Source organism: Zonotrichia albicollis, chromosome 3, assembly GCF_047830755.1.
Source record: "Zonotrichia albicollis isolate bZonAlb1 chromosome 3, bZonAlb1.hap1, whole genome shotgun sequence".
NCBI lineage: Eukaryota > Metazoa > Chordata > Aves > Passeriformes > Passerellidae > Zonotrichia > Zonotrichia albicollis.
This window is the reverse complement of record NC_133821.1, coordinates 102768074-102791088: the sequence shown is the minus strand read 5'-3', so window position 1 is coordinate 102791088 and position 23015 is coordinate 102768074. Positions and strand designations below refer to the sequence as shown.

The following is a 23015-nucleotide window of genomic DNA, read 5'->3' as shown; positions in this document are numbered from 1 at the left end:
TTACTGGGGAAAGTGGGTGCAGAGTGTGAAATAAGAAAGTTCAGCTACTGTCAAAATGTGGATGTTGGAGCCACCATTGGAGCCACAAATCACAGCACCATAGGCTGCAAAATATTTTAAAGATGGAATATTTTGGTGTGGTATGAATGATTTCCTTCTGCAAATTGCTCAGTCATACTTAGATACTTAGGTATTTACCTGTTGTTAGACATAAATTATTTTTAGATGTTTGTTATTTTTAGTTGTTTACTATAGTTACTTATCTGTTACTAAGTACCTATTATTAGCAGATACTTAAAATAGAGACTCAAATACAAGGTAAAGGCCTTGTCAAGCCTCTAAAGAAGAGAAATGATGCCTTAAGTTTTAGCATTCATTTTTTCCAGACTCTGCTGCCTAGGGGTGTAGTTCTGAGCTTCATATTAAGTGTGAGTAAGCTCTCTTCACAGAGTAGGTGGACAAAACAATTCCTTTTCTAGCTTGAGACCAAGGACAACCTATACAAGTTTCAGGTCTAAGAGCATCAACAATTGTGGACTGAACAGAGCAAACAAGAAGGATGGGACTTCATAATCTGAAGGTGTAATTGGACAATTAGCCCCAACATGGAAATGAACAAAAACTTACGAAAGTGTGAGACCTCGTGACAGGTCATCCATTTTTTTGTACCGGTGACCATTTTGGGTTCATCCTGGGTGTAGCCCTGGCCAGGCTCTTGTACTGCCCAAGGTATATCCATCAAAGCCTTTTAATAAATATCTACTTTATTCTTTAACACTGTCTAGCCTCTGTTCTAGGTCAGCCTTCTCAAGGCATCATGGGAAGCTGAAGCTGTCACAGAAATTAAGCAGAACAAATGGCAAACCAATTTAGAAAAAATATTTTATTCATAAAATGACTCAACATTGGTGCATAGACAAAATATCTTGGAGCTAGATAATTTAGTCCCTGAATACAAAAGTCAGAATAATTTTGTTCTTCCTTCAATACTGAAAATGAAAATAATAACTGAGAAATTATATCCAGAGTGGTGCTGTGAGGCCTCAGCTCCTTGTCTTTGGATGTATAAAATCAAGGTGTCCAACACTTTGTAGGATCACTTCCTATGTCAGGATCATTTAATGAGTAAAGGGTATGTTAACTCTCCTTGAAATAATAATAATAATTATTATTCCAAATAACCATAAAACCTTGATTCTTCAAAACATACATCATATGATGTACGCAGAAACTGTCTTCCTTCACTCTCAAGCAGAGAGGCAAACTTTAATGCAGAAACAATATACATGATAAACATGCAAGTTTTACAAAAACCAGATTTTATATTTTAAAGTTGGACTTCTAACTTCACCAGAACAAAGAAGGTAAAGAACTCACATTAGTATCCATGACATTTTAAAACATTTGCTACCAGTTGTGAACTTTCCTAAGGATATATACATTGCTATCAAACACTGGTAAAGGTAGTACAAGATACACAGGGAATTTCCTTTTAGCAGTGAAGACATGATAACAGTCACCCCAGCTGGATGTCACAGGAGTGACAGGTAAGTCACTCTTCCAATGACATCTAAGAATGCACTGGATACAAAAGTCAAGTCTTTGGTTTTGAAACACATTCAGATATGAAAAATACACCCATTTTCTTTTGTATTGCCAGGGGATTTTCTTCTAAAAGTCCCACTATTGGAAGTTATCTGTACACTTTTCTCCTGAAAATAAATCTAACAACAGTTTTCAACACAGGTATCTTTGTTCTTCACATCTTCAAAAAGGCAACCTATAAAAGGAAGCAAAAAAATACTGTGATTAATTTCAACACTGCAGGTAAAACAAAGATGCTTCTTTGTATCAATAGAAATGATATATTATAATAATCTTTTTATTTAATGACACACTAGTGCAATCAGAAAACAGAGGATGTACTGCTATTTTCCCACCTCTTCTCTACCTAACATGTCTCCAAAAAATTCCCTTTCTTTTTTTTGCTCAAGCACTGCCTGCATTGTAGAACTAAAATGTTTTCTTCCCCCAGAATAACAAAGAATGTTTATCTCATCTAACTTCAAAGGCTATTTGACAGTATTTTGAAACTTGTTTAGATTAAATCTTTGATACATTCCCAGTTTTGTCTGAATATTAGTTTATTTGAACAGTGCTGTTACTCTAAGTCAAATCCTGATTCCAAAGTCACAATGAGAAGTCCAAAGTCATAAAGAAAAATGTCTTACATTTTGAAATAACCAAAATCTTACCAGAGGGGAGAAGACAAATACTTGTATATGATCAGAAGATAGCAAATGATGTACCTCTTCTCTTTATTGCCCTAAGTGCACTGCCTAACAGCTATTTAGAGGGAAGGTGATCTATCAAATACAAGTGATCTATAGGATTTCTGCTGTCCCAAACTCATTTGTTCTTGGTCACATGCATGCAGCAGTTTCTCCTGTATGGTTTTGATTTTGTTTAGCTTTCTTCAGGATATGCAGTATACTAATGCAGAAAGTTAAGTTAGCTGACTGGAAATGACACATCCAGATCCTTATCTGATAAGGAGATTGCTTCACATATTTCTTGTTGATCAAAAAACAGAAAAACAGATGTACAGATGCCTTCGCAAAAATGCAAGAAGAAAGAAAGAAAAATGACTACCAGGTTACACAACTGTCTTCTGAAAAGATACAACCTATTCCTCCTGTCTGATGAAAAACAGACAGAAAAAGAACTTCTGAGACAGACACTTCCTCTTTGTTCTCTGCAAGAGCTTTCAACAGTCACTTAAGTGAAGATTAAAATTACCATCAATTACAACTTTGGATTTTCAGAGATGACCCTCAACCACCACTTTACTTGACGCTGCGACAAAAGAAGTCATGAAGCATGATCAACCAGAAGGAATTAAATGCAAGCATAAAGTATCACTGAGTATTCAGAACAGAGGATAAAACAGAGCTCAAACACTCCTTTTGGATCCTGTGCCCAAAGTATGTTTAAGAGAGTTATATGTCTGCTCTAAAGGATGTAAAAAAAAAAAAAGCAATTTTTAACATATCTAAGATGGTTCTCAGAGAATCAGTCACACAAAGGATTCATGTCTAAATAACACATCTACAAGGCATAAATGGGACATGACAACAATTCTTGGTTAAGAATAGAAAAAAAAATACCATCCAAACTCACTTCCTGAACACTCTTTTGCTACTCTAAGACTAACAGCAATAACCCAGTAGAACACTGCAGTTACTGCATGGAAGAGTTTGTACAGACAACACAACTGAGATACCTGAAATCTTCCACATTTCTAAATCATTCTTCTTCTGAACAGGAACTAAAATTCAGAAACAAAAATTTTCATGTCTTATATTAAACAGAAGGAAGGAATTCTTTATTATAAGGATGATGAGGCATTGGAACAAGTTGCCCAGAGAAATTGCGGATGCCCCATCCCTGGAAGTACTCTAGGCTAGGCTGGATGGGGCTTTGAGCAGCCTGCTCTAGTGGGAGGGGAACCTGCCTGTGGCAGGACATTGGAATGAGATGATCTCTGAGGTTCCTTCCAACCCAAACCATTCTATGATTTAAAGAACATAAATTTTCATAAATGTCTATAGGCAAACCATGCCAACAATCAGCTGGCTGGCCAAGGCTGGAAATTGGCCTGCCTGTCCCATGCAAATCTCACCACACTGACATATGCCCATAAAGTGTTTTTTTCCAGCTTCATCAGCATTTTCTAGCAGTAAGCTGCTACATCAAAATAATTTCTGTCAGCTCAACCAAGGGGTGTTGCAAAAGTTAGAGACTACTCAACATACAGGGAAATTTATCCACTATGCCAAAGATTCCCATCCTCAAAGACAAAAATTGAAAGTAAAATCAATATGCTTGTCACCTTTCTCATGACTTAGTTGCTCAGATGAATAGAGACATAATTATAAGCAAATGTAAAATTTTAGCTCTGTGGAAGAGTCATAAGTTATACAGGCTACAGATGAAACCCTGGCACCAGTCAAATCAAAGACAAAACTCACAGTGACACTAACAATGCAAGAGATTTGTCCTTGCATTGCAAGGAAAAAAAATAGAAGAATCAAGAAAAGCAATAACCATCTCCATACACAAAACTCAAAATTTTAAGCATGTTTTTCTACCTGAGATTGCAGACTCCTTTGCTACACAGTTTTGAAGTGCCATTAGAGTGGATATATTTGTTTAATTTGACTGCTTGCTATATTTTATAATGCATGAAATACACTTTTCTTCTCCTTTGAGAGAGTTATTTGCAACATAATGCTTCCCTAGACTGCTAGGCTCTCCTATTGCCCAATAAACTGAAAAGCAACGAAAGTAATAAATTATTACTGTCTGTGTTTATATTTACTACCACTGTGAATGAAAAGAGCATATTAGATCATTCCTACAGCTGACATACCAGCAAAAAAAAATGCAAATCAAGCTGTTTAAAAACCAACTGCAACCCACCAAAGTACTTCCAAAAAAAATCAACTGAAACGAAACTACTTAGGAAGTTTCACCTTATCCATCCAAAGTTCAATATAAAGCTTATAAAATATTCCTTTATTATACTGTTACTGTAGATGCAGTTGGATATCTCAACAGCAGTAAATTATATGTTCTACATAATAAATGAATTACTATAGGTTGGGAAAATGGGACTATGTGGTTTTCTCGCAGTTTTCCATCTATTAGGATACATTCTCTACAAGATAGACAACTACTAGCTTCTTCCAGCTTTAGTAGCAATGCTTTCAGCAGTCTGCACATCCAGTATTTCTCTGCTGTGAGACGATTTTGAAAGAAAAACAATGTGCTGAACACTTATCTCATCTACAAAGGTTTATTACTAAATTCAGAATAAAAGTCAGTTCTAATCAGTTTTTTTACTGACCTTACCTCAGCACATTGCCCCCTTCTTAAAGTGCTTAGATTACTCCTTCAGTAAACAATAAAGCAGCATCAGCTTTGTTAAAAATCTCTCGGAGTCAGGACAACTTAAGAAATCCAGGTACTGATGCTCAGTTTTAGAAGATGTGCTCTCTTGGCTTTCTCAGAAAAATCATAGAATGGTTTGGGGCGGAAGAGACCCATAAAGATTATCTAATTCAAACTCCACTTACCATGAGCAACCTGGTCAAGTGAAATACATCCAAACACCAAGGAGTAAAAGGTGAAAGAAAACAGTTGCAACTTCTTAAAATATTTTTTAAACTATGGAGACAGAACGAATTTAGAGATAAAAGAAGGTGGTTCCAGACAGCTGAAGCTGGTGAAAAGAAATCTCTTCTACCAAGTGCTAACACTAGGTGAGCAGGCAGAGTGGATGACTGCTGTAAGAGAAGCAGGAGTGTGAGAGAAGCAGCTAAACAACATATTTTAAAGAAATGCAATCTGCAAATCATCTGAGCAAGGAAAAAGAAGTTCAATCTTTGAATCAGCTCCAAGAACCATCCAAGGAGCCGGATTCTTACTTCCACAAAACAGGAAATAATACGTCAAATTTGCATTCCCATGCTGTAACACAAGTTTTGAAACTGTTCTTATGTTGCTCTCTTTTAAGGAGTCCAAGTGAATGGTGCATAAAAATCCCTATGTATGTCTCTCAAAGCTGACAATGAAGGATTTTAAATACCTGTATCTCTCCTAAGAGCTAAATAAACGTATGTAGAAGATACAGAATTTCTCCTTAGTTTTAGAGAGGGAATTGTACTTCAGTTTACTTCTGCATAATTATAAAGGAAAATAGTGGTTTGGAAGTAGTTATGTATGCTTCAGTTTCAGCAGAAGAAGTTAAATCTCTGAATGTTTCCTAAAATATGACTGCTGTGTTTTTTTCCACTGCACAACAAATAATAAAAAACCACCACCAGCTCAAACCTCAAGTTTAAATGTATAAAAGACATTTTACTCTTCTTTGAACATTAGGCCAATTTTTAAACACTACCATGCCCAGTTCCTAATGCTACATCGTGTTTTAGAAGAACACAACTTACATGGCTATCTTAAATCATCTCTACTGCAAGAGACAGTCTGTACATAGACAGATACCCATGCTTTAATCCTGCCCATGTGCTAGTGTGAAATCAGGCGTGATGAAACGACTGCAGAGGAAATGCTGATTACACACCAGCAAGGCTACAGCCTACAATCAACATCAAATGCTGTATTTATTTCCACTCAAGGCTGACAGGTAATCAAGCAATGCCATGCTATCCATGTGCACAGGAAGAGAATAACCTTCCCAAAAAGACAAGGACAGCTGTGGGCAGACCTCTGCTCCTAGATCCAGCAGTGCTGGATGATACTAATCTCACAGGCTCATGGTGTCTCTCTCTGCTGCAAGTTACTATTCCTCTATCCCCGCAAAAGACCACTTCAGACTTTCTCCTACTGTCTGGTGAAATCAGACTGTTACACCAAACTCTGCCCTCTGGTCTGTATTAAATGGAAGGGTTTATCCTAGAAACAAGAAAGGGAGGGCTTGCACAAATTCTGCTGGAAGATCACAGGGGAGAGACAAATCTCTGGTGGAAATGAGAGTGAAAAACTGAGGATAGTGGTATTTTCCACATGTACAGCTGGATTTGAAATATAACACACACTCAAAGCCTCAGACCAGTCTAATTCATCCAGATTTGTACTGCTACAAATGTTATGGCTAGTGCTAAGTGTTATGGCTTAAGCTTTAATAACTACAGCAAGTACAACTGCTTGTGTGGTTGCAATTATATTGCCGTCAAGATGCCCTGTACATAGAGTACACTTATACCTTGGAAAAAGACTCAGAGAAAGTGATGTAAACATGTTTGTGTGAGTATAACTGAACCTACATATCCCTTATCCCCATATTTAATAATTCACTAATGCCACTACAGGGACAATGTGCATAAACAGACAGAGAAGGCCATAACCCTGCCTGACACATTTCTCACTCCTGTAAAATAATGACAGATCAACGAGTAGGAGGATTAAAGCACCTGCACCATGCCTAGGTCCCAGGTCTATAAATATTTGATTTCTGATAAACTCTGTGAGAAGTCTGGTGTGGCCACAGGTGCTGAAAAGGGACAGAGCAGACAAAGGGATAAGGTCTCTCCCAGAGGGGAAACAGTGCTGCTTCCATTCCTGCACCACCACCAGAAGCAGTGACAACTTACAACTGTTACCATTACCCTGTGGATTAGCAACTACTGGCAATAGCTGGTTATAAATAGCCACATTAAATCTTAAGAGTTCACCTGCCTACCCACACCATACAGTTTATATATTTGTTCTCACCTAACAATCTGGGATCAAGCCTGCAGATGCACACCCTGTTCCAGAAATACATTTGGCACCAGTGTGAATGAATGGACACAAAGCAGATGGCATTAGATGAGCAGAGACGTGAGAGAACATTAACTGCTATATTTACACTTGCTCCCACTGAATTCAGAGACCCATAAAAAAGCAGCTGTCTTTTCCAGCCTTGAATGTTACCAAGCTGTTGCATATTACCCCAAGATCTCTGGGGTAGCTTTTGGGGAGAGCAAAGGCATTTTTAGAGGAAATTGGAGAGTAAAGCAGCATGTTCACTACTAGAAGAATAAGAAGAGCCAGAGACAGAATCATTATGGTTGGAAAAGACCTCCAAGAAGATGGAACCCATCAATCATTGAGATGATCCTACCTTGAGAGCACACTATGTACTTGCTCCACAGAGCCTCCTGGTAGCCTGCAAACTCACTGGCTATGCTCCAGCAGCAAAGGTGTCTCTGTTACACTGATGGTTAGCTCTTTTCCTTCTGTACTCCAGGCTCTTGTGATAATAGTTGAACCTTGGGTCACCCAGTGCCTGTTTCTCCTATGGCATGGAGGTCATGTAAGCAGGCTTGGCTGCTCTAATATCCCCTTCACAGCCCATCAATGGCAGCCACTTCACACAGCACGTCAACAATAATTGTTTTATGTTCTCTTACACAGGGAAAGTTTCCCAACATGCTTTAAATACCATGCAGTGAGAAGTCTGGTTTTGAGTATGCACCAGAACATGAAAATTGTTTCATCTAATTACCTTTCCTTTACATTTTTGGTCTAAGAAAACCACGGGAACATCAGCCTGTGTTCAAAGCACCATAACTTCATATCACTAGGTTGGTATGTCTTAAGTATTTTACTATAGAAACAAAAATTTTTGAAAAAAAAGTCTCTAGAAGAATACAAGTCCCTTGAAAAGGTCACTAAAACAATACTACAGATTGACAGAACAGATACAGTTGTACAAGCCAAGCTTAAAATATTTAATGAAATAACAAAACTAATGTGTAGGGTCAATCTAAAAAGTGTTCAAGACTATCACTATCCTGCTCAAGTTTCAAAGAAACTAAAGTACATCTGGCATACTCTGTCAGACAAACACAGCAGCACTGTGCTGCAGGACCATGTCATGAAGGCAATAAGGAAGCACAGATTGTGGAACCATGCTATCCCAGCAAACTAAAACCCTGCAAACTGGGTTGAAGAACAAAGGGATGTGGAATGGTGGCTTTGCAGTCTGACCCACTAACCCCTACAGGGCTCAGGTGTGGGTAGGGAGGAGGGGGCATTCTGTGAAGGACTCTTTACCTCACTCACTCCACAGGATGTCGAGGTCATTCTTTAGCAGACATCTGCAGGGAATTTCACATCTCAATGAGTATGTGCTTCAAACAGCTTTAAGGTCTTACAAGAAACATAATTTTGGTCAGTGCAATGATACCACAGAAGCAGAGGAACAGAGGTGGCAATGAAAGCTGGGAAGAGCCTGGCTTCAGCAGACCTATCATCTGAAGAGTGAAATTCCCCAGAACCTCCAGAAGGCTGGGGGAAGGCAAGTCCTCCACTGTACAATGTGAAAGGCACTGTACACCTCTGGGCTTTCCAGTCTTCAATGCAGGAAGAAACTGATTAGAACACCACTCAGATAAATCACTTCTGTCCAAGCTGGAGAAAATGTGAAATACACCCAAAACAACCAAGCAGAAAGAGAATTAGATTACTTTCATTCAATTTCTAGCGGAATTAATTTCAACAAAAGCAAGGGTTTCCTTCTTTAAATATGATTTCTCAATCTGATAATGTACCTCCAGGATTTAAGAAATAAACCCATCTATAAATCAGCATGCATTCTTTCAACCTAATCCTTCCTAAAGTATTCATTTCTCATAATAATGAAGCTAGATTTGAAATGTGACAGGGATAAATTAGAAAAAGCAAGAGATTCCTCTTAAGAGTATCAGGCTGTGCATGTCTACTGCAAGCTATCACTTTGCTATTGTTAACAGTTGCATGATGAAACTTGCCAAAGCTTTAGAGAGAAAACCACTGGCAGTTGCAAAAACAGTAGAAAATAAATCTCTGCATGTTTTTAGCTGATATGAAGAGAAGCAATTCTTTAACATTTTAGATCAAGTAGTTCTTCGTGTGAAAAAAGGGAGTTTTTTTGAGTTTGTTTTATTTCAGGATGAGATGGCTATTAATCTTTTTGTTTCTTTACATCTAGGAGCCACAAAATTTCATGGCTTTATTTTGTTTCCTGCCAACTCTTCCTCATTAGCCTGTACTATTTTTATTTCCATGGCAGATGTTATTTCTTGAGGTACCCATCATTAAGACAGGCACAGAAATAGCAGTATTATTTACCTTTGCTAGTCTTACACACACTTTCTTGAATGTAAACCATAACAGAGTGTGTAATTGGGTACTAATATTACATTGCAATTACTGATACAAAGCAAACTGAGCTAAAAAACCTCATGGAATTTGAGATTTTCTTAGTCAACACGAGATGAAGTTTGGTTTTTACTGTAGTAGTCACCACACTCCAAACTTAAAACTAATCATGCAGTCAGAGCAGCACATGTTTCTGCATCAAGTGGTTGTTTGAGCACATATATTCGTGGCAGATGTGAAACACAGGTTAACCTAAAACAAACAAGGCACTGCAAGCTGCTGTGTCAATTAACTGCATGCTAGCTGCATCCTAAAGCTAGAGACGTGAAGAAATTAATGCCTGACAGCCCAAATTTAAACATATGATGCAGTTTCTAAAAACTTCTCAGCCTTGCTGAAAGGTGTGTCATGAGGCCGAATTGGAGGAGGGTGGGTCTGCCAGCCCTGCTCTCCAGGGCCGTTCCACACCCACAGGCTGCTGTCACAGCAGGACTGGCTCCTGCACGATTCCCTGAAAGCCACATCACTCTGAGCCTTGGCTCTGCTTCTGCAGCTCTCATGCCACTAGATTTCTCTGTACTCTTGGGAATCTGCTTCAGCTGATCAGAATCAATAATATCCTGCTGTATCTTGTCCAGAAAGGGAAAGGACTGACGCACTGGTGCTGCTGTGGCATTCAGCAGCTGCATTTTTTATAGTATTTCTGCATTGAAGATGAGGATGAAAAAACCCTGAACAAGGCACTATGAACAGTCTGCTGTCTTATAAAACAAAGCGCTAAAAAGAGAAATATATGGATTTATTTTGTTGACCATGAAGCAAGTGAATTGTACCTAATCCAGAGAGAATAAATAGGGTGAGCTAAGTGGCCACATAACCTCTCTTAAACAGTGAATCTCCTGTCTCAAAATTAAGCTGATAAAGTATGGTGCATCTCAGGTGTGTTTCACAGCACACAATGCACTTACATCTTTGATCAGATGCTGGCTTACCCAGATGTGGGATGTTCTGGTCATTTCCATGGCTGTTGCTCTCAATTAGATGCTCTTAGGTGGTATTCTCTGCAACAAAATTTATGAAGCATCCTATCTCACCAAAATACCCTTGTACTCTATTTCAATGCTACTACGTCTTAAAGAGAGGGAAGTGCTAACATATGTGAAAGAGAAGAATTGGTTTCAGGTCTTTATTACACTGTAACACAGCTGGATTCAAAGCTGGAAAATGTGTCTTTTCCTCTCCTTTTAGACATGAAATACTGTAGCACACTCTAAAACAGAAAGGTGACTTTCAAGGGCTGCATCATACAAACCAGAAAAATGAATAATATATTCTTCTATTACCAGCTTCATTTTCCAGCTCAAATGATCCCCTCACCATAAACTAACACTTTCTCTATTACTCTCTCTTATTGAATCATTCCTCACAGTAACTCAAATTGTCTTTCTCCTATTTTTAACCACTAGTCCTAATCAATCCTTTCTCCTTTAAACACACACAACACACCTTTCATCAGGATTTACCTCCAGCCTGCACAATGTCAGATATACTGCAGTAGAAGATAAAGTCTTGCTCACAGTTTCTCCAGGAAAAGATTACTACAAAAATAGTTATTTGTTTCCCAGCTGCAGCAGCAGGTAAAATCTAGAAGTCAGAATCCCCTTCAGGGCCTGGCTGGAGATGCCTTTCCTTGCTTATGTTTCTTGTCTTTTTTCTCCCCTCAACTTCCTTGCCCTTTATTGGAGTAAAACAGCAGGCTAAGCTTATTTCAGGTCTAGAAGAAGCATGGTGGAAAGATAAAGAGGAATTGAACAGGAAACCTAAGAAGAAAGGAGGAGAAAGCAGTATATCTTGCTACGAACTGTAGGCAAGCATTTGCACTAAATAAAAGAGATACAATTGGGGGGCATTAACAAGGCTATCATGCAGGCATCAACCAAAGAAATTATTTGGGCTACCCTCCCACTCTCCTTAACTCCCAGTGTAAAAGCAATACAGTTATCTCCTGGATTCTAATGATGGCAAGATGCCAGAGATATTAGATATTAATGTTGTAGGTCAATGCATCTTTGAACTTTAATTTAATGAAACTCGGTCTTTCTCTTTTTGTCCAAATTTAGGTCCTTGTTCAGAGTCTGTTTGAGGCAAATCATAAGACAACCTTCTCATCTCTTACACTGAAATGCCTTAGAAAACCCAATAGACAGGTAAAACTGACACAGAAAATTATAGAGCAGCAACAGAGGTCTCATGCTCTGCCTTCAAACAGATTGTTAGGAAAAGATTTATTAAATACTACTGTGGTAAGGTGCTTTACAAACAAAGAGGCCACAAGGAAACAAGCCAACTACTTTGGTTAATACTCTACTTGCTGATGGCCTGGAGGGTATAATTGCAGTTTAATTTTGCTTTTGTCTCTAAACTGTTACATTTCTTATCTAAAAAAAAAATCTACCAAACCCTGAAAGCCAAGAAATAGTCTACCCTCTTTATATCCTGCAATGTTTATAGTTAGTTATGTCATAGAAACCAGTACATAGATGTAAACTGGGTTTCTAAGAGTCTCCCTCAGCAAATGCTACAGGAGCAGAGCACACTGTGATGCCATGCTGAAACTTCTGGGATATCTTGTCACATACTCCATGTTGCCACAGTGTCAGACATGGCCATCTCTTGTGTGCACACCCATTTCTCAACATACCAAACCCAAATGTTACCTGACATATGATTTGAAAGTCAGTAAGAAGTGGGGCAGAGGGAACATGACATAAAATGGGTGCATTAGAGAATAGAAATAAATTATATCTTTCATTGAGAGATTGGTTATATGCTCACATTTACACATAATCTTTATTTTTACATGCAATCTGAACCATAACTCTAAAGAAAACAGTAGAGGAGATTAAAGGAGAATGTGGCATGGTTATGTAACACTTTGAAACTAGATAGGTTGAACAGATCTCTTAATTAGATTATCTTTTGAAAACTTCATGGGAAAAAAAGCAAGTTCGGGAAAATTAGCTGCTTAAATTCTCTCTTTGCTTCCTGGCAATTAAAACTGGAGTGAGAATAAATATCTCCCTGCATGAGGTATGAGGATTAATTTGTTTGTGTATATAAATGGGTATTTAAGTATCAACTACTATTTTATTTTTAACACCTTATTGGGACTACTGCGTTCCTACCAGAGTTCAGCTTTTGGCAAGAGATTAAGACTGAGTTAAAACAGGAACAGGTGTTTGGAAGATGATATGGCTGCAATAAAAGTACAAACCAAGAAGATGAAGGAAAAAAATTATATAAGGCATTCATTTGTATCCTGTGAAATAGAGAGACACACAGAAGAAAACAAAACCACAATAATGAAGGTATATTTAGGAAAACATCTTCTCCTATTATGATTCATTCCCAGGGGAACAGAGTCTGAGCAGGGCTGTACTTTGGTCCCAGGTCACCCCGTTCCTGTAAAATCTCATGATGCCTATTAAATGGCCAAGCATTCAGTAAACACTGCATAATACTGGCTGGGTAATAAAACTTTTTCAAAGCCTCTAAAGGATGTAGGATTTTAAGGCCACTCTCAGTGAGATTTGAGCTCCTAAATTATATCAGGTATTTTTACAGTGTGCATTTCTGGTCTCTAAGATCCCTATAGCCGTTACTAGGTCAAACTGATTTTTATTTCTAGGGATTGAGCACATTCCTTTGCCAGCTGCAACCAGAAGAAAAGCTGAAACCACCCATTTTAAGGCTCAAATTCATGAAAACATGTTTTCTTGGTAAAAAGAACCATTACTGACCTTGTAGCTTCATAAGAAAATACAGTATTTACCATTTTCAGAATATTTTTCCTGTAGCAATAAGGTAATTGAAGATAAAAGCTTTCAAGTAGTTTGATTTTTTGAAAGCAGACTGTGTTCAAGCATCAATTCTGTAAGTTAAACCTCTTTTCATCAAGGTTTACTAATTTATTTATTAACTCATACTAAAGTAAAAGTAAATAAAGTGAAGACTTTTAAAAGCAAAGATCTGTGGGGAAGTAGGTGTTGAAAGATGTATGAGGTTTGTTACTACTATGTTTATTGCCACATTCTTGTGAGAGTAGGACATGGTGTATAAAATAAATAAAATTTGACTATGGAGATACCAGGAAGGCTCTCCATGGGCAGCATGAGCCCTCAGCTCTGGGAACTCTCAGCATGATTGAAAATCAAAAGTCCAAAGTTTGAATGAGAACATTGTAAGAAATTAAAATGGTTGTCTAAACGATCTTCAAGTCCCTTATGTCTTTCATTATGAAAAAGCGTGCCTGTAGAACAACTGAGAGAAGGAATGTAATAATGTAATTTCTGCATGCTAGATGTTTATTTTCCTGGTATTATATGATTCTTGCATTTTAAGAAGGTTTAATGCAATTAACCTTGACTTCAGTACATTTAAATTGCATCCTTTCTAAGTATTTCTTGTCAGTAGTCACCCATGAGAGAGAAGTTTATTAAATTAGCAAGAGAGTAAGAAAGATTTTAAAACAAGTTATGACAGAGAATTCTCTTTGAAAACAATACTGAAAAAACAACTTTGACCAGAGACAAACTTCCTCGTCCTTTTGATTCTAATGATTTCCCCAACAATAACATGGTTATTCCAAAGTTGAACTTTGAATCAAAGTGGATCTTTGATTCTGTACACACATTGGAACAACTCTATTGTCCAAGGGAGGCAATTATTCATGTGGTGAAGTGCTTACAGGAGTCAAATCTAGACTTATAAATAGCTTTTGAATTCCTGCCTCTGCTAGGCACCACACAATTTTAAATACTTACTCTCTATCAGGACAGATTTGGAAAATTTTGATGAATGCATCAATTAATGGCAATTGAAAGTTAATTTGCTTTCCTAAATGAAGGGCTGTACAAGGAACCAGGGGGATCTTAAGACAGAGGTTGACCCATTGATGATCCATAATGTTATCTGCAATAACAGGACTAAATTTGATGAAATACAAGAATTCCATGAGGTCCCAGATACAAACCAGACCAATTACTGTGAGTTTGTGAAGTAAAAACTGCTCACAGAAGCTAGGATAAGCATGTGATAGCACAGAATCCAGACCAAAACCCTTTCTGAAACAGTCTCTTCATCAGATTCCTATCCCAGCATATCAGAAGAGCAGCAAGAGTGGGAAATGCAAGTTAACACTCTAAGGCAGAGGTCAGACTGACCCCACTCACTGGCACAGCAACTTCCACTGCAGGAACAGGACTGACCTTTTGCAATAATGGCCTGTTGCATACTGCAGCATCACTGGAAGTTCTGAATCTCAGAGCCCTGATACTGTTCTTCTCAATTAACCATGACTATTCAAAAACAGGAATAAACCCCTCATATAGGCATTTAATTATTCAAAGCCAAACACTTATCCCAAGCACAGCCTTTTTTGGAAGAGGCTATGGCTGCAATAAAAGCACAAACCAAGAAGATGAAGGAAAAAAAAATATATAAAGCATTCACTTTCACCAATATCAAAGATTATACATGGATGCCAGCAGCCTTCACTAATGTATTTCATATGCATTTGTTTGGTGGAAGGTTAAGCAATAACCAAATGCTCTTGCAAACTTCCTCCCCACTGTGTTGGCACATCTGCATAGTCACTGGATAATGCCAAAGAGGCAGAAGGAAGAGACAAGGTTACATGTACAAGAGGCTGGGGGCAATGGAAAGGCTTAGATTAGATAGGTTGCTGCTGAATAGAAAATTACCACCCTCAATACCACAGCAATGGGAGCTGATGTACAGATCATTAAAATAGTCAAAATAAAGGTACAGGCAATGTCATGAGAATGAACACTGAATGGACATGGTATTAAAACATCTGCAAATACACTCTGGAAGCAGCAGGTTCCATAGGCAGCTTTTCACCATATTCAGCTTTATACAGAGAAGTCACATAAGGAAGCAGGATACAGAAGGCAGCTTTCCATACCATCATATCATATCATCCCATCATATCATATTCTGTTACTTCCTGAAGTTATTTTTATGTCTGATTTATCATGGAAAATACAGGTAAATGATTCCATATCTCTTCTCTGACCTCCAGGTGATCTTGGCCTAGAAGCCCCAGACCTTTGCACTCCCCACAGATCTCTGTTACTTCTGAATTGTGAGGAGGAGTTCACATCCTTAAAGATGTGAAATGTGACAAAAATTAAGCAAACACTCAGGAAAACCTCAGCATTTACACACATTTAAACACAACCACAAAACCAATCTCCCAAGAAAACCTTCAGAGAACTGGATTTAAAAAGTAGAATGCAGGTGCATCTATTGAACAGTGCACCCTCTCCTCTTCCATCACTCTTATTTACCTATTTCATTTCTAATAAAAACATATCAGCTCTGAAACTGAGGAATGTGTATGCATCTACTACCACAGCATATGCTTGCACTGTGACAGAATCAAAGGAATAACAAGATAGAAATTCCTGTGAGCATTACTTATCTCCCCTCATAACCATTTTATGGAGCTCATAAACAAACTGTTTCCCCCCATACTCACTTTCTGCAGCCTCCCTTTTTTGTCACTTTTGATTGAAATTTGCCACACTTTGACTGAAATTCGAAATAATCTCCTTGGATCATGCTTTTAATTTTTCAGCCAAGTGCTATGCACAGCTTTTAGCTGTAATAGTAACAGATTGCCCAAGGACACACACAATGAGTCATGGAAAGAGTAAGGATTTCCTGGCTCTTAATCTAATGCTCAGACAAGGCCTCTCATGTTTCCAATTTTCAGGAGCCAGCAAGGTGGGGAGAAGAGAAGACAAAAGAAAAAAAAGATGGGAGGGAGTCTTTCTTAGGTAAGCAAAATAGTCAACCAGAAAAAAATCTGCACAAGATCTTCTCAGTTCCAGATAACTGACGCATGAGTAATCACAGAATCTGCTGAAGAGCTTATATTTGATTTTAAAAGAAATGCAATTGATAGAACAGAGGAAATACATCAATCAGCAGGAAAAAGACACCAAAAAATTCTTAAAGCAGAAAGAAAAGAACAAGTTTGCTCAATAAGCCTGGAAACAGAAGAGAAAGGAACTTCCTTTCAGGGCAAAGGGATTTGGAAGTTTGCTCCCAAATAGGAGTGTAGGTAGCAACATTAGCATATGCCCACCAGAGAACTGTGAAATAATCTGGGGGTTGTGAACATGGAATTAGGTGACATAAACCAGTTCTCACCTGAACACACTCCAGAAACACTGTGTGTTACTCTGGTCTATTTAATTTAGGAAGCTGATTCCCCTCAAGACCAACTATAATTAGCAAAAGATGAGGAAGATTCAAGAGACAAATACAGAGTTGATGTATCAGCATCCCCAAAATAACTAATAACCATCCTAATAATGCCACCTACTCCAAAACACTATGCAACTGTTTACAAGACCCATTATGTCACAAAAGAACAGGAAAATAATATTTCATCCCCATAAAAGTAGGCCACCCATCACATTCTGAAAAGGGATCCAAGCAAAAAAAAAAAAAAACAGATTATGATACAAGTTCTACTCATTTATCACTGCAAAGCACAGCTCACACATGGGCTTCTTTGACAGCACCCTGGATAACTGGCTGAAATAAAACCCATTTCAAAAATGAAATATCTGTTAAAACACTGGTGTGAGACAAAGCCATTAACTGCACACATGTATGGGATACGTAGGGACTGCTTGTCTCACTGGGCTGGGATAATGCAATTATTTAGAGACTACCATTGAACCAATATTCATTCCTGACCTATCCGTCACTGCAGAGACCCAGAGCAACATCTAACAGGTGCAATCAACCCTACACCTCAGAAATTGAATGGCTTCTTTGGGTCCCCAGTTAAACAGCTGACTGCAACAATAGCCGCCACCATGGACAGCAAAGCACGTCAGCAGAGGGTGAGAAGCGAGTGAGGCAGGAGGCAGCTCCTTGCAGGATCTCAGAGACACACAAGCACTAAGTAGCACAGCACTGGCCTGCACGGTGCCTGAGGCTCTGCTGACAAAAGACACTAAAAGGCTGAGGTACTCAATGTCCTTTTTGCCTCAATCTTTGCTGATCATCAGCCTGCAAGAATCCCAGGCCCCTGAGACCAGCAAGGAAGACTCGCCCTTCATGAAGGAGGACCAGGTAACAGAACATAGTGGACACACTTTGCATCAGGAAAAGTGCTGCTAGCAAGCTGAGGGAACTCATCCTTCACCCAAAGCAGCACTGGCAAGGTCACATCTGGACTGGTGAGTCCAGGTCTAGGCTCCCCAGTACAAGAAAGATATGGACTTAATGAAGTGAGGAAAAGGCTAAGAACAGGCTAAGAAGAGACCATGAGGATGACTAAGATATTGGAGTGACTTTCTGATGAGGAGAGGCTGAGAGCTGGGACTGTTCAGCCTGGACAAGAGAAGGTCCAGGGGGATCATATCAATGTGTAAAAATACCTGATGGGAGGGAGTGAAGATGAGAGAGCCAGACTCTTCCCAGTAGTGCCTACTGACAGGACAAGAGGCAATAGGCACAAATAAAAGAGCATGAAATTCCTTCTGAACTCTTTGACTGCAAGAGGGTACAACACTGGCACAGGCGGCCCAGGGAGGCTGTGGAATCTCCATCCTTGAAGGTATTTAAATCCCAACTGGGTGTGCTCCTGGGTAACCTGCTCTAGTTGTCTGTGCTTTAGCAGGGGGATATCAAGTGGTCATGTCCAACCTCAATGACTCTGTGACTCTAAATGTATTTCTGTTGCATGCATTTTTTAAGTGAAGCAGCTAACTAACAAAGTTTAGTAATTCTAAGGCATCCTTGAACACAAATGGTTCAAATGTTTTGTAAAACTTACAAACTGAATTTTTTCTACTCTGCTCTTTTTGGGTGGTTTGGACAGTGCAAATTTCACATTCCCTCTTAATTTTGCTGCCTAAGCTTCTTTTCAGAAATCAATCTCCTTCATTCATTTGAAAGATACTTTAGTCAAATATGGACAGAAAATGCTTCTGAATTAAACCTTATCTTGCAGTTTTGGTTGCCTTCTCTTCTCCCCTTCTCCTTTGCAACCTCTTTATACTACAATATAGTATGAATCTGTCCGTCAGCTTATGGCTCCATATAGTACATATTATTCTCTTCAAGCTTCTTTTTCTCCCCCACTCTTTTTTCTTTGTTTCCCAGCCACTGAATACTTTCCAGTTTCAGAGGAAAATAACAATTAGCTTTTATTTTTATGAGACCTTTTCTTGTACTGATAAAAATCTTATTATGCAAAACAAAGCTAGAACAATTTCTTTAACAATGACATTTTCATGTTCATTTTTAACTTCTTTTTAGAAAACATTAATGACCTTCAAGAAGAATCAATTTTTCAGATTCTTTCTTCCAATTCTTTTTCTTATTTTTTTAATCCAATTTTACCATCAAGGATAAATATATATGAACAAAGTACACACTGGAGAGATATCTCCCTGGAGGCATCACTTTGGATTACTGAAGTATAATTATTACAGCACATTGGTCTGCTCTAAGACTTCTAAAATACTGTTTAAAATATCTTCCTTAGGGCAAGGCCACTAAAAAATATCCTGTTGAACCGCAATTGCCTGCATTATAAAAGAAAAATTTAGCATTTCCCCAAGTTCAGTGAATGAAAAATAGTATCAATTAGTAGAAATGTAAAAAGATGATTATCAAGAACACGTTAGAAATGTTCCAAAGCTGAGGATCACAGCATGACCTTAAGGTTTGAAAGAAATAACCTGAAGTTCTTAAAAATTTTAGCAGCTTTATAAGATAAACACTAAGAACTACCAAAGATCAACACCAGGCACTTAACATTTCAGCATGAAAACCTTTAATAAACCTGTACTGAGTGGAAAAAATAAAAATGAAAAATTGTTTGCCTCAAACTTCTAAAACAATCATTCTCCTAGACTTCTCACTAAACCCCTTGCTGGTTGACACACAACATGAACAGATATTTTTTATTCACTTTGAACATCTGCCACCTCATTTCATTCACTTTGTTTCCTGAATTTAGGCATCTGATACAAAATTCTATTGCACTGCATATACAGATAAAAACAACTCTCAAAAGGGATTTTGATTCCCAAAACCTTAAATTGCCTTACTAAGCCAAATTAAATGAGTATTGTTGCTTCCATGTGCAAGGGTTACTTTTATAATGTGACTGATCCTCCCTACCTTTACTGATTTAAAAGAATTAACTGTCCCTTAGCTTGCTTTTTAAAATAGAGGCTTGTAATCTTTAAATCTCAGGGATCTTTCCAAAAACTTAATTTTTTTCACATTACAGATTTTTTATGCACAGTCACAGATACATGTCCACTGTGCATTACACGAAGTCCAACTATAGGAAAAAATGTTTTGCACTTTTCCCTATCTTCCATTTCTGGCTGATCTTCTTTTTCCCAACTATAAAACACAAATAAAGCCAGTTTAAAAAACAAAAAGACTGAAAAACAGAAGGAAAGAAAAGCACAGACCTTGAACACCAGGAGTAAAATTAAATTAGTTAACTGCTAGAAGCATGAAGCATTAATGAAATAGAAATAGAGAATTTTTCCCTTATGAGGAACATTTATTCAGTGTTAATTAAATTCTTTTATTCAAAATCTATACTTACCCAAGTGTAAAAATATTATATCATATCAATAACTGCAGAATGTAAGCAAGTACTACATTACAAGCATCTTTTCCCCATCTAGTGGAGTGAGGCCTTTAAATCATTTATACTGATTGAAGTCTTCAAGTAAAGGACAAAAAAATCCAACAGAGAACCCTCTGCATGAACCAGCAGCCACAGCTATTAATTCACTTGTCTAACAAACAGCTATTGGAGATTAGCTTCAAGCATTTGCTTGCAAAGTTCACATGCAATAGTGTTAATGAGGAACTTTCAGAGTCTGCAATAATTATTTCCCTACAATATATCCAGCTGGCTGGTTTATTCATTTGCAGGCCAGTTCTGCCCCACTGAAGCCAAAGAGAGTTTTGATATTAACTTCAAAAGGTTCAGGTCCTTGCCTACAATGTTGAGCTATCACCACAAATGCTTCAGGTGAATTTCTGTAATACCACACAAACTAATTAAAGCAAAGCTGCCACCACTAGAAGACCACCACTAGAATTTTTAAGCTTACAAGATGAGGAAAAAGCTCCTAAGTTTTCAATTGGAAACCCCAAATGATTGCCTAACTTTAAATCCACTCAGTATTTGTTCATTTGAATGAGAACTCTAGGTAATCCAAAGTCCTGCCAGTTTTTATTGGAATGGTGAAAACTGGACTGACGAGTCACTTCTGCATAAAGAGAGTAGCACGTGAGATTAAGATAATTTCTTTACATGAAATTCTTTTTCTGTGACTTGCATCTTCTTCAAGATGATTACCTTGTAAAAAAATAGTATGGGGTTGTTTTGAGAATCATATTGGAATCATATTGAATATTTAATCATATTAAATATGCCATATTTAATCAGGCATTCAGTTGCTTTGTAAATTATCAGAATGTAGGCTGGGAAAGGAATACAATCCAACAGTGACACTGCACTTTAACAAGTATTAATACTTTAACCAGTACCAGTATTGTTGTAAAAGAGTCCCTCTTGACTTCTTCGTTGTTTTGTATTAGGAATGCATGCCCTGCCTTTGCAGGAAAGGCTTACATAAAATGATTAGCTATGAAGTGTCACCAGGGTTTTCTCCAGCTTCTGAGCTACACCTAAAAAATACATAAACACTGTCTCACTTCTGACAGCTCATTTTAACTAAGTTACAGGAGCACAATCATTTCCAGGTGGAATCAGAGCTCTGCTTCATCTAAATCTAGTGTTGTAGATACAACTGTGTTGAGTAGAGTCCTCAGAAGATAATGTAATTACCAGGCAAATGGGAGAATGGTCTCTCCCCAAACTCCTCACACAGGAGTGGCCTAAATCAATCTTAGCACCGAGCAATATAGCTCTGACACATAAAAGCATACAGAAGAGAATACAGTAAGTTTCACAGACATTATTTAGTCACATTATACATCCTACCTTAAAATAGGAAAAGTAGTCATGTAAAGGAATATATCCTCAGGACAATTATGCAGAATATACACTTCTGATTAATTTGACTAGTCATTAGCTACTGCTCCACAAAAATACAGCTGAAAATGCATTTCCTTTCTGTGCAAGCAGAGAAGGCAAACTGAAATATGATAGGAAGGCTTCTGTGTGTTCAGCAGACCTTTTTTTTTTAAAGTTAAAGAAGCACAATTGATTCTACTTTGCTACAAAGAAGGATACAAAGCCCTGTTGTTCCCCCCTCCCACACCTGAAAAAAAGAAAATACAATTAAGTAACGGTAAGCATTAAAAGTTAGTGTCTAAACAGGGAAAAAGTGCAAGAATTAAAGAGCTGTCTGCTCATAAATGGCATGGAAACAAAGCAAATTTGTATCTAATAAAAATGAGAAAGTAACATGGAAACTCATCAGTGCATAAAACTCAAAATGGTTAACAAATTGGGAAACGAGAGAATTTAACTTCTGTAAATCTAGCAAATGATGAATGAAATAGACTTTGTATGAAAACATGAAATATAAAGTCAGCAGCAAGCTCTCTGGTGAGTAAAGAAAGAAATCTGTTAGCTAGTCACCCCCCATTACACAATAATAGCCTTTTTTTAATTTGGTGGGACATATGAAAATAGCAAATATGACAAAGACTGGAGCATCAACAGCAAGAAAATCTTTTATGTAAAGCTGAATTATGCACTTATTGATAAGAAGCAGAACAATGGTCAGCAGTACCAGTCACAGGAAGTGAGAACATCTGAACAGTAAAACGTCCAGTCATTTTCAGGATAATATTTAGAAATGCCATGCATTCTGGAAGAACTTAGAAGTGGACTGAGTAGCCAAAACAGTCAGTACAATTAAAATAACATCTTCCCTTGTACAAATTTTCAGGCAAGATTCTTTTCCATGCAAGGTGCTTAATACTTTTTTTTCTTCTATTTTCCATATAAAACTCAAGCTCACTAAAAGCAACAGAAGAAATATAGCTTCCTGATCTGGTTTCATTTATCTACAGTGCCATAGCTCACAAAAATAATGGAGACTAGGAACTGGTGTTTTAAAATAGTCTCTTTCTCTACACACCATGCTTTTATAGTTTACATTAGCTATATAGGAATACAGGTTTTTTCTTTAGGAATAATATTTTTTTCTTTCTTTCCTTCCATAAGGCAGAATCACTTCCTATTTTAC

At 37.8% G+C, this 23015-nt stretch overlaps 1 protein-coding gene across 3 annotated transcripts in view; it reads right to left on the bottom strand.

Moving 5' to 3' along the window:
- Positions 1-868: 868 nt before the first annotated feature.
- The window catches only part of UBE3D (ubiquitin protein ligase E3D), a 76730-nt gene continuing 54583 nt past the window's right edge, over positions 869-23015 (bottom strand). For 2 of the 3 annotated variants that reach the window (XM_005485938.4, XM_005485937.4), the window contains one exon: positions 869-1780. In XM_005485938.4, coding sequence (XP_005485995.2) covers positions 1768-1780 — 13 coding nt within the window. In that variant the 3' untranslated portion in view covers positions 869-1767. Of the gene's footprint in view, positions 1781-5138; positions 5349-23015 lie in introns of all 3 variants that reach the window. The other variant, XM_074538318.1, reaches the window with a different exon arrangement.